Source organism: Artemia franciscana, chromosome 6, assembly GCF_032884065.1.
Source record: "Artemia franciscana chromosome 6, ASM3288406v1, whole genome shotgun sequence".
Taxonomy (NCBI): domain Eukaryota; kingdom Metazoa; phylum Arthropoda; class Branchiopoda; order Anostraca; family Artemiidae; genus Artemia; species Artemia franciscana.
The window spans coordinates 15,266,224-15,279,575 of NC_088868.1; the positions used below are offsets into that span (position 1 = coordinate 15,266,224).

The 13,352-nt window shown below is 35.9% G+C and overlaps 1 protein-coding gene across 2 annotated transcripts in view; it reads right to left on the minus strand.

Moving 5' to 3' along the window:
- Nucleotides 1–13,352, minus strand: part of LOC136028095 (rhomboid-related protein 2-like) — a 52,471-nt gene that overhangs the window by 6,669 nt on the left and 32,450 nt on the right. For both annotated transcript variants that reach the window (XM_065705717.1, XM_065705716.1), the window contains exons 6-7: nt 12,655–12,868; nt 1,202–1,318 (exon numbers count right to left, since the gene is read on the minus strand). In XM_065705717.1, the coding sequence (XP_065561789.1) occupies nt 1,202–1,318; nt 12,655–12,868 (331 nt within the window). The remainder of the gene's footprint in view (nt 1–1,201; nt 1,319–12,654; nt 12,869–13,352) is intronic.

Here is a 13,352-nt window from a genome sequence, read left to right on the forward strand (position 1 = left end):
TCACTCGAAAGTTAATTAAGAAATAGCTTTCGGGAATACACAAGGGACGGATGTCAAGACAAAATTTACCAAATTCGGGGAAAACTGAGGTTATGCTAAGTTTAACGAGCAAGACAGAAAATAGGATACTCCGTGCTAGACAGGGATGGGATCATCCCTGAGTATAGAGGGAGAGTTTAGTTTCTGATTCCAAAAGTAATAAATTTTGGTATAAAAGTAAACTTTATCCTGTTTCCAACCGAAGTCCCATCTCTCTATGACAGAGATGGCGAAGCTTCATTACTTTTTTCCTATAGCCCACTGCCGATTTCAGTTTATTAAAAAAATGGATCTAACCTCTGCATTTTTACGGGAGGAATGGAGCTGTGGCAAGATTGATGAATATGATATCATATGTTAGAAAGCTACGAGTAATTCTTGCCTGGGGCCAAAAAGGACGGTTTATGTTTTGTCCTTGAACCATAAACTATATGGGTCTACAGGTGTCTACAGCTCTTTTTTGGCTTGAAATCTCTTGCCATTATCGTAAGATCAATGAACCAGAAAAACAGCATTTCAGTCTGTAAGAGATTTTCCATATTCGACATCCTGTTCCACTACAATAAGAGAATAATTAAAATCCAAATGGGGAATAATTAAATCCAAATGGGGAAATCTAAATAAGGGAATAGTTAAAATCCAAACCGTCGAATGCAGTGATGAAAATATGGTTTACAAGAATGTAAGAATATGAAGGAGAAAAGACCAGCTGAAAGTTATTTCTGTTTTCGAATGTCTGATTTTATTATGAAAAATCAATTTTTTCCTCGAAAATGATAAATCTAACGGCACAATATATTTCCACTCCTCTTATTCCAAATCAGCTAAAATGAAACTAAACCAAACAACAAATAGAAAAATTCATAAGTAATCTACATCTTTATAACCAATCTCACTCAAACTCAATCAGCAAAAAAAAAAAAAAAACAAAATCCACACTGCTTCACTCTTAAGCAGTCCCTAACATTTGCACCACCCCATCCCTTATAAAAACAATTCCTCCTTTCCTCACGCTTAATAGCTACCTAAACATGGATCCTTTAGTGAAGCACGGAATTCATACACTTCCTCCATTAATTTTAAATAATGTTGATTAAATTTTTTAATTTAATATTGATTAAGTTTTATACCCTCCCTCAATAAAAATAATAGTCAGTCTTACCTTTGTAGCACCAGGTGGTAGGGTGTATCTAGTGTAGACAGCAACACCCAAATCAACACAAAAAAATATCAAAAAAGCAGCCAATCTTATAGGTGCAAACTCTAGCTCGTTCCAATTCTAAAAGAGAAAACTGGTAAAGAGGAAAAAAGATAAATAAAACAATAAATTGAACAAAAGAAGCTATGAACTGATTTGCTAAACCTGTTAGGAGTATTCAACCGAAACTGCATTGGACATTGTAAAAAATACGAATATGTTAAATTGGAAAAGCACATAGAAAGGAATCTACAGGTAATAGTCTTATTTTATTAACATGTTTCCTTCTGTGGAGCTGCTGAGATAGAATGTTATTAAAAGTAGGACTAGACTAGTTAGTTAGCTGAATGAAACTCTCAGGAATTCGCTTAAATGAAGCCATGAGAAGAATTATGCCTTCGCATACGATGAACGTCAAAAACAGCTTATTTTTGGCAAAGTAAATTGGTTTCCTAATTATCTATGCTCATAACCTCACTGCTAACAAGCTACCCCCTTAACCCACGAATTTAAAAATACGAGTGAAAAAAAAAAAGAAATCCAATGGTATTAGTTTTATTTTATTAACAAGTTTCCTCCAGTGGAGCAGCTAAGATAGAATGTTATTGAAAGTAGGACTAGGCTAGTTGAGTTAGTTGAATGAAACTCTCAGGAATTAGACTAAATGATGCCCTGAGAAAAATTATACCTTTTTGAATTGATTCCTTAATTTTCGATTCTCATAATCCCACTCCTAACAAGCTATCCTTTTTCCTGTGAGTTTGGAAATACGAGTGAAGGTAAACAAAGAAAGAAGTTAAAGAATAAAGTTATGAACTGATTTTCTAAATTTACAAATAGTTTTCATTCGAAACTGCATTGAAATAAAGGCCTTTACTGTTTATGCTTGGTTGAATAGTCACACAAATCATTACTTCTATTTCTGTAACTTTTAGTGAGATATTCTACTGTAATTTAATCCGAAATTCCAAAATTGCCTGTGCTAGTTCCATTATTTTTTTCGTCATTTCAACAGAATATGGATAAAATGGATTGTTAATATTAACAGCAAACAAAACAACTGAATGCAACAATTACTACTTCAAAATCAACTCAATCGGAGACTGAGTCCCTTGATTTTTGAATTAAAATCAATTTATCATCAAGCCATGGAGGAAAAGACAGGTCAGATAGTCTGAATGAGAGACAAAGGTGGCACAAGCCTTTTTCAGGGTTGTATAAAAATGGTGTCATTTTCACTTGTCGATAGATAGTTTATCATCCATCCATCCTAGGGCCGAACCACAGCTTAGATACCGATACGGTTATGAAAACTCGCTTTATTTTTGGGAGACAGTGCGTGGTAGCGATGCTAGCGGCTGGAGACAGGAAGCTGGCAGCACAGCTTAGATAAAAATATTGGTATCTAAGCTGTGTATGCAACAAAACAAAATTGTGTTCCCGCCTATGGTGTTGTAGTACGATCTACGCGTCGGAGCGCTGGCTTGGAGGAGGCGCCAAGTTCAGAGCTCTGTACCAAAAGCTTCTCATAGGCAAGATAGGAGTTTTCTTAACTGTATATCTAAGCTGTGGGTCGAACTAAGCTGGATAGTCATAGAGGGGCAGACTGAAGCGTTTACGCGGCTGGCACTGCAAAATAAGAAAAAGAACAAAGAAAAAAAGTTGTTTTTCGTTTCAAATCAGTTTGAGCGTTAGCTTTGGTTGTATTCAGCGCAACTTAAAAAATGACGGCTCTTATATAGCCGAAATGTTTATCCTCGTCCGTTTAGCCAATACAATTCAAATCATTTGTATAATTCCCCTAGCACCTTCTGTGAGGACTGTTTACTATCCTTTTACAGTCTCTTTTAAATTTTGGAAAGCAACTAGCTTTGTCATTAAGACAGTAACCTATCACTCTTTTAATTATTAATTTTAAAAAGACTCTCTGAAGAATAGTTTTCCAATGAAAAGTAAAGACCCATATTAAACCTAAAAGGGGCAGAAATAGTCCTTTTATAATTCAAACTTAAAACAACTAGAAATTATTCTCAAAGAATAAGTAAAACCCAAAACGAACAAAAACTAAAATGACAATCATATCAAACATAAAGATAGAAGATACTGATATAGATCAGTAAATAAAGCCTACAACGAATAAAAATGAAATTGAATCCTCGTGTCAAACTTGAAACGAATAAAAATCACTAGAGACAGCAGATTGGCTACATTCCCTTTTCCCCTCCCCTAATCGTGAAAATAATAAAGCCTATCGCGTCATTTGCGGTTTATTGATTACTATATGTAGTAATAAAAGTGAGCTTTTATTTTTGAAAACATCGACGAAAAATAAAAACAAACTAGATCTACGTTGCATGGGCAACGTGAGGTGTTGCGGCAACCTTTGCTCGGCTTCGCCGAGTAAAGTGTTGCGAGAGCAACACTTTGGTTTTGTTTCCTCGCTGCGACTAAACGCTGAAGTTGTTAATCTGTAAGGATGCTAAAATACATACTAGGTACACCAACTCGCAAAAGTTGCAAACTCCTCATTGCTAAAGATGATTGTAGCCTTACAGCCGATTATTACTTACAAGTCCCCTACATGTCTTACCACTGGAACCAAATTGGTCTTACCATCAAATACAACGGAAACAAAAAATAGGTACACCAACTAGTAAGAGTTGCGAACCCCTCATTGCCGAGGATGATTATGAGCTAACAGCCGACTGTTGCTTACAACTCCCCTATATGTCTCACAATTGGTATCGGCCTATTTTTGGTTTCAGTGTGTACCTTACTACTGAAGTTGTCAACCCCTTTAAACTTTCAAACTGGTATATCTCATGAAGGAATTTTTGTACAAAAAAATGGATGACATATACTTTGATCAGCTCATCAAAAGCTATCGACTGCCGTCGAAAAAAAAATCTATCTGTCTTAGTTCAAAAGTTGACTTTTTTGCCGTAGGCCAACTTTCTAACGTCATCACTTAGAAAGGAGCAAAGGATAAACTCTAATTTCTTTAGCAATGAGAGAACTTTTAAAGTTTAAGAGGCACATCTGATACCATTTCTCTACCGCAATCCCAAGTGCGAAAAAACGAATGATAAACTCAGCTGAAATCACGAACAGAAATGGGTAGAAACAATAGATGGCAGCACTTTCGGACCCGTGGGAAAATGCCGCTTTTTTGCTTCTCTAAATTTTTCTATTTATCACTCAAAGAAGATATATTGGCTGTGGGGCAGGGTAACTGTCGCATATATTTAACACTTATAGATTTTAGTCCATCTTCAATTTGAAACTGGTGCCTGCCTGCTTGCCTGCTAGAACGGAGCTTTCCACTCGAAAGCAGAAACATGGTTTGATGAAACGAAAGCTTGGCTGCATAACTTCAGATAGTCCTCTCTGAAATAGGCTATACAACTCCTCTTCACTTCACACACTATAGGCTCTGGCTCAAGGACAAGCAAAAACCACCCTTTTTGGCCCCAGGCAAGAGTTCTACGAAGCTTTCCAAAATGTAAAGTCATATTCATCAATCCGGCCTAAGGTCCACACTTTCCGTAAAAACCGCAGAAGTTAGACCCTTACCACTTTCTAGGAATAAGCTGAAATCGGGGTGCTAGGAACAAAAAAAAAAAAAACACGACAAAACCAAAGTGTTGCTCTTGCAACACAATTACTATAATCATCAGGGTGAATGGAAGAAATCAATGCAAACAAACGGAAAATTTAATGCATAATGATGTTAATTCTTGAAAATCCAAGCAATTCAATATATTATTAAATCGTTTTTTTTTTAACTAAATATTAAACATTTTTATAATATACTTAATTTTCAGTAACACGCCAAAGACGCACAATAGGCTTTAGAACTTTTAAGGTCAGAGGAGGGGAGGGGGTTAATGGACAATCTTCTGTTTGCTCTAATTTTCGTTCGCTTCATTATCAAATTTTATGTTTCTATTCGGATTTATTTATTCATCGATGCCAGTCTTTATATTCTTTATATTCGACATTATAATCAATTTTGGGTCATTTTGCGCGTTCTTGTCGTTTTGAGTTTGAATAATTACAAGACTTCATTTGTGTTCGTCTTAAGTTTAGTATGGCTCTTTACTTGTCCTTGAAAAACTTCATTTTTGACAATATATGATCTATTCGTTTTTGATTGCCTAAGTTTTATTAATTGTCAATTAAAAGAATATTTTTCCAGTCTTCAGATTTTCGACTCAAATATTAAAATATCAAATTTTATTCTATACGTTTAAATTGCACAAAGCAGTTTGAGCGTTAGCTTTCGTTGTATTCAACGCAACTTAAAAAATGACGGCTCTTAGATACAGAGCCGAAATATTTATTAAGAAAAAAATTTCTTACACATTACAATTGTTCCTCGTCGTTTTACTTTTTGTAATTTGTATGGTCCAACGAAAAAATTTAGAAAATATTCATTGTCAAACATACGGGCATTAGTTCACAAAAATGTAGGGGGGGGGGGCAAAAACTGTTATCAAAAAGTAAGAAGGGTAACTTTTAGCGAAAATATGAGGTTATTTTCAAAGAAAATAGCAAAAGCAGGTATTTTGTAATTTTTAGGGGAGGAGGGACGAAAAACTTAGGAGGACAAGTGCTCACTCCTGCGGATGTAACAATATTGCATATAAGCCTTTTCGATAACCTGGGTGCATATTGCGTTTTTTTTTGGTTGAGTCCAACAAAACTCTCTCAACACTCACTGGAACTTCAAACTTAATATACTATCTGTTTCTTAAGATATTTCTTATACGCCGTTTTGGCAACCTTTTTGCAAGTAGTGTGTTTGATTTATTTCAACAGTCTTCTCAACATTCCTGACAATTTCAACTAAACGCCATAATTGTTCCTTACATGTTTCAGATACGCCCTTTTAACAGCGAGGATGCATATTTTGTCCTTTGAGTAACCTCAACATTTCTAAAAGTTTATACTTAACATCGTTAACTATTCCTAAGATATTGCACGCATCATTTTAACAAGGTGGATAAACGTAGTATCTTTCGATTTAGCTCAACATTCTCTGAAAATTTCAACTAAGCACAAAGAGCCGATCCTGAGATCCTGAGCTGAAGATACAACAGCTCCCTCAACGATATATGAAAATTTAAATTAAAAGTGTCCCTGAGATATTGTAGACATGCCATTTTGAAAAGTTGGATGCTTACGGTGTCTTTCGCTTCAGCTCAACATTCCAATCGACATTTTTTGAAAGTATCAGCTCAATAATCTTAGCCATCACCGAGGTATTGTACCCTCGCCAATTGACAACCGGGACGCATATAGTGTTTCGAAGTTCAGCATTCCCCTCAGCTTTCTCTGAAAGCCTCAACTTGATTGTTCTAGCATAACTGTTCTAAAATATTGAAGACATGCCGTTTCGAGAGCCCGGTCGTCTCACAAAATTTCCTAAAAGTTTCAACTTCATAAACATGGCCGGTTCTGAGATAAATATAGATACGCCAAGACACGCCTTTTTGGTAACTTACTTGAGCTTATCGTCTTTTGCTTTAGTGGAACATCCCCCATAAATTTTACTGAAATTTTCAACTTAATCACCTCAGTACTTCGTGACACACACATGGCAGATAAGCCCTTTTGATAACCTAGATGCACTATGCCATTTTCACAAGCAGAATGCACTTAATTTAACTCTTTTAATTTAGTTCAGTAGTTAAAGTACTAAAAGTAGCAGTAGTATTTGCAGTCACAGTAGCATAATCATTACTAGTAGTAGCAGCCACAGTCACAAGTTGTCGCATTTGCAGACATAGTCACAAACAATCGCAGTCGCAGTTGCAAGTAGTCACAGTCGCAAGTAGCCGCAGTAGCAGTCACAAATAGTGGCAATCAAAAGTTATCATAGTCGTTAGTAGTGAAGGTCACCAGTTGTCACAGTCACAAGTAGTTGCAGTAACACTTTGTTGTAGTTGAAACAGTTACTATCACTTGAAGTCTTAATCACAGTCATATGTAGTCGCAGTCGCAAGTAGTCACGGTTATAGGTAGTCAAAGTCATAAGTAATCGTATTCGCAGATGCAGGTAGTGATGGTCAAAGTCATTATCGTAGTCGTAAGTAGTTGCAGTCACAAGCAATCTAAGTCACATTCACAAATAGTTGAAGCGGAAATCGTAAGTAGTCACAGCTAATTGCAGTCACAAGATGTCATAATCGCAGTCACAAATCTTCGTTATACACGCAGTCTTTATCGTTATACATGTGTCGAGATAATAAGCAAAATGAAAGTTCCATTCCAGCTTTTACTTCATGGTATTATGACGGTAGCACTAGTCTAATCAAGGAGGGAACAGTTCAAGGTCTGATCAGCGTTTTACCGTTATTTGAAATTTCTGTTAAGGTTTCCCGTTGTATTTTAGGAACAGTTATGTTTTGCTAAAAAATATCCCGTTCCTAATCCTTTTGCTGTTCTTAGCTCGCTAGGGTGTCAGATATTCAAGAGAAGCCTAGATCACTTTTTTTTTCAGTTTTTGCCATTTAGTAAATACGAGGCTTGTTTAGAATATTTGTCTGCTCTTGAGCAGTTATGTGCTTTGTATTTGTGTCATTTAAAAGTCATTTTTTTTTTTCTTTTTCCATTTATTTACTCCACTTCATATCATAAGTTTGTAAGCGGGCAAAAATTAACTGTGACCCTGATAATGTCAAGCAAATACCATAAGCCATTCCTAAGATATTTCAGATACGCCCTTTTGATAACAGGAATGTCCGATACGTTTTTTGATTTACTTCAACATTTTCCTCAACATTCCATGAATTTTCACCCTACTACCCTTAGTCTTTTTAGATACACCCAGGATTAAATATTCTCCCCCAATGATGAATCATGTCTGTAAAACAATGGACCAAATCCATAACTTACAACCCTTTCCGCAAGGGCTATGGGGAGGGGTATGGCGTCCGCGGAGGCACAGTTGTTAGATTTTTTGATTATTTTGAACAAAGTGAATATCGTAAAACTTTGATCAGAATAAAGAGGGCATCTAAAAAGAACAAAGGAGGGAGCCTATATCCTCCAATACTTTCCAATATCCACCTCAATATGCCCTGAAAGTTTCAATCTTATACCTTCAGCCGTTCCTGATATATTACTATTGCACCCTTCTGACAGCTAGCGTGCACATAGTGTGATTTGATTTTATTTATCCCCCTCAACATTTTAAGCTGAAAATAACAAGGAAAACAATAGGGGGTTTTTTTTCGGTAAGACAGTGGAATTCCAAAATTCCAAACTTTACATGAATTTTCTGATCCTCTATCAAAGTGCTGTCCTCAGCATAGCACAAACGAAAATATAAACTAGAAACTTATATTAAAATATGGCCATTAAAACTGAAAAAAAATTACAGCCAAATAATACTTTAAAAAATCTCTCTGATTAGTAATGAGTTAGGCATTGAACAGGTTGTTCAGGAATCAGTTGAAACTAGACTGAAAATGAATAACGATAGATCTTTAAGTAGGGATTTGGGGGAGTACTCACTAAATTCTATTATACATAAACTTAATTAAAAATGATCTAACAATATGCATTACAAAATCAATAGACAAAACGATTGAACTTGCTACAAAAAGGCCTTCGAGGTTAGCGGCTAAAAACGCAAGATTAACTTCGAAAGCGTTTATTTCATTATTTTTATTTCGTCTGAATGAGTTGCATCGATTCACCTAACATTGTCTATCAGTCCTGGTTGAACTTCATTGAAGTAAGGATGCTAGTGTTGTTAATTTTTTTTTTCAGTTTTAATGGTTGTATCTTAATGTAAGTTTCTCCTTTTTATGTACATTATGCTGAGGACGGCACTTGGACATAGAAATACATAAAACATAAAAAAATCCCTATTATTCTACTTGTTATTTTTTGTTTATGACAGAATGGCAGCGTGGTCTTTTTTACTATTTAGGTCAACGAATCCTGAAAATAGTCGCAAGTAGAAGTAGCCACGGTCACAGTCGCAAGTAGTCTCAGTAATAATAGCAATAGTAGTGGTCCTAAAAGTTTAAAGTAAATACCCTTAGTCGTTCCTTAGATATTGCAGGTACACCTTTTTGATAGCCTGGATACACATAGTACATTTTGATTTAGTTCAGCATACTCCTTAACATTTCTGGAAGTTTCACCCTAATAATTTTAGCGGTACCTATATGGTCTACACCCTACCGCTTTAGTTGTTCATTCATTAACGCATTGTAGAACCGGTTTTTTCGTTAGTTATTTTTTTCAGCTTAGAGTGAGACAAGAAAAATGAAAGAGAAGTGAAGACAATAGATGGAAAATGTATAGTTTGGGCTGTATATTTGCACACTAAGGGGGTGGGGTGGGGTAAAGTATTTGACAGTGTGAAAATAGAAAACAGATCCTACTGCATAATATGCAGAATAATTGTACCTAGCGCATTAACTAGACTTTTCATTACTTAAAAAAGAATGCTTTTTCAAATTTCGATCCATGTCGGAGGGGATGGAAAATTTAAAAAGGGCGAGGGAGTTGGTTGCCATCCGATCACTCTTCATTAATACCTTCAACATCCCCCTAAGTTTTACTTAATACACTTAGCCTTTTCAGAGAGAACCAGGATCAAATGCCCCCCCTTTTCCAATGATAAATCCCAATGAAAACAATGGAGAAATTACGTAATTTAAATCCTTGCGCCAGGGGCTGCGGGGGGAAGGGGGGGGTGGCATCCCAAGAGGCTTAGCTATTAAACGTTTCAATTATCTTGAATAAAGTAGCTTTTAAAAATTTTGCTTAGCGTTGACACGAGGGAGTATCTAAGAAGGGCAAGGGGAGCTGATTGCTCTCCGATCACTCTTAGCATCTTTCTCAACGTACGCTGAAAGTTTCAACTTATTACCCACAGCCGTTGATTAGATATTGCTGATACGCCCTTTTGACAACCAGCGTGCATACAGTGTTTTTTTTATCATGTTCGTCACCTCCCTCCGAATTTTAATGAAATTTATATCATAAAAATCGCAGGCTCTTTGGAGATTTTTGATCAAATGTGCCCCCTTTTCTCAACGCCAAACCTTATATACTAACAACGGCCAACTTGCTTAACTTAAAGCCTTTTCACCAGGGGCTGTGGGTGGTTATACAATCCCCAGAAACATAGTTATTTAACTTTTAGAATATTTTGAACAAATGTTTATTTTAAAATTTTGATCAGATGTCTTTTGGGGGAGGGCAGAAAAAGAGGGCGTGGGAGAGGGGCTAGTTGCCCTCCGATCATTTTTAACTCTTGAAAAGGGCACTAGAACTTTCGATATCCAATCAAATAGTTTCCATCTAAAGTTTCTACGACCATACTTTCCATATGAAGTAGCTACGTGAAAAAATTAAAAAGTAGATAATGCATTGAAGCCTTATGGCATTCTACTATATCCATCGTTAGAGTGCTAACTCTGATTTTATATTGAAAAATGAACTGCGTTTTTTATCAGCCACAGGCACAAGAACTGATTGGAGGGGGGGATTCAGAAGAACTGAAAATCAAGCAAATTGTATGACAACAGCAGAAGAAGATGAAGTAGAAATCTTTAAAATTTGTTGACAAGAAGGCTGATGGTTCCTCCCCAACGTAATTTTATGGAGAGCCCAGCTTTCTAAGTCGAAAACTCTAAAAGTCACGTAAACAAAGAGTAATTTACGCAAAGCTTTAAATGGTTCAAAACTCTTTCTGATTGTCAATCTTTTATCCCTGGGTTGAACGCGCAAAATCAATCTTTGTTGGGCAACGGAGAATTAAACCTACAATCAAAATTACGCCCCCTGTAAAATGTTGCACATTTAGAATATACAAGCAAAGATAGGACTTTTTCAAAACTTTCATTTTAAACCTTCGGACTACTCTTCAATTTGCAAGATACTCGTATGAAAATTTACGGGTTGAAAAACATTTAGTTGAGCAGCTTCAATATTAGAGTAAAAATCTGAGTACTCTTTTCTTGTAATTTCCAAATATACAAGATTTTACCTTTGATTCGCCAGTCTTTGAGTCAGCACTTTTGAATATCATAAAAAAATAAGAATCAAGGTATCAATTTCTAAATGCAACTACCAGGGCCGTATCCAGGGTTTTTTTTGGAGGAGGGATGCTTACATAGAAGCTTAAAAAAAAAACATCAACAGATTTGTTTATATCCATTGTTCTTACGTTTCTACGAGTCAGACAAACATTTTTAGGAGGGGGTTCAAAACCCCCTAAGCCCACCAAGTGGAAATTTCCTCGCTCACAACCCCTTACCCTGATCCGCCCCACCAGAAAAGATCCTCCCTGAAAACCTCTGTATACTTCCCAATAACCAATACTAGATGTAAACAATGGGCAAAGCTCATAACTTGCAGCCCCTAACCCGGGGAATGTGGGGGATTAAGTCATCCTCAAATACACAGTTGTTAGATTTTTCGACTATGCTGAACAAAATGACTATCTCAAAGTTTTGATCGGGTGACTTTGGGAAAAAATGAGCATGGGAGAGGGCCTAGTTGCCCTCTAGTTTTTTGAGCACTCAGAAAGGGCACTAGAATTTTTAATTTTCGTTCGAATTAACTCTCTCGGGATATTCTAGGACCACTGGGTCGATACTATCACCAATGGAAAAAAATAAATAAACACACATCCGTAATCTTTCTTCTGGCAAAAATAAAAAATTCCACATTTTTGTGGATAGGAACTTGAAACTTCTACAGTAGAGTTAAATCTGATGGTGTGACTACTGCACTGAATCTGGATTTTAGCTGATGTTTCCCCCTTTTTCAAAATAAGGCAAATTTTCTCAGACTTTTGCTGGGTTAGACTAAACTTGATGAAACTTATATATTTGCACTCAGCATAAAAACCCAATTCTTATGATGTATCTATTGGTATCGAAATTCTGTTTTTTAGAGTTTCACTTACTATTGAACCGGGTCGGTCCTTACTTATAGTTCGTTACCATGAACTGTTTGATAAGTTATTTATATTTAATCCCAACTCTTGGTCATCGCTAACTATTGACAATTACAGGAAAAAACCAAACAACTAACAAACTCCTGTTTTTTCTCCTTTTTTTGTAATACAGTCATTAACTAGATATCGAAAATGACCCATTCAGTTGAGATAGTGGCACCATTTCACAAAAATCTAGGAAGCAGTGAATTTTCAAAATTTAGGAGGGGGGGGGGTTAATTTGTCGTCCTTAATTTTTCCAATGAAAATACCGAAATAGTATTTTTAATGACAATGCCCTTAAAAAAGTTTATTTTCAAAATATAGGCGGAGGGGCGCACAAAAATCTACGGGGACACCCCCCTATTGACACAACTGAAATGAGAAGCTTCACCATTTCTTGGTATTACACATCGTCTTATCTTCTAAATATTGAAAATGGGCTTACCAGAATAATACTAGAAACGTGGGCTGTTAAAACAGCGTAAACTCCTCCAGAGGCACCAGCTAGGTATACTCTCGGGTCGCTTACAGATGTACCAAGTGATCCTGCAATCACTCCAGATATGTAGATGACAAACAATCTTAAAGGCCCATGAAACATTTCTAAAGGAACGCCCAATAGAATTTGTACTACAATGTTGGATATGATGTGGACGTACCTAAAAATAAAATTTTGCAATTGGTTTGAGGTAACCAAGAAATATAATACGGCATTCACACACGGGAGGGGGGCAGCTTCAAGTTCACACCGCTCGAACAGTAGATGTTTTTGCAATTTACGAGTCTGTATTCGTCTATGTTCTGTACAATTCATTTATATTGTCGAATTTGTTATATATATATATATATATATATATATATATATATATATATATATATATATATATATATATATATATATATATATATATATATATATATATATATATATATATATAATTATTAAATTCAGCCCCCTTCTCCAAAATAAAGTCCTGAGTACGTGTTTAACCCAAATTAAAAGCAAAAATGACAGAAGACATACAACAGATGATTTCGAATTTCACGAACGCGGGGTTATTCCAGGAGTACATTATCTAGCAGATTGTGTCTTGTAATAATAATAATTTATTTTCAACCCACTAAAATACAAGACAAGTGGAG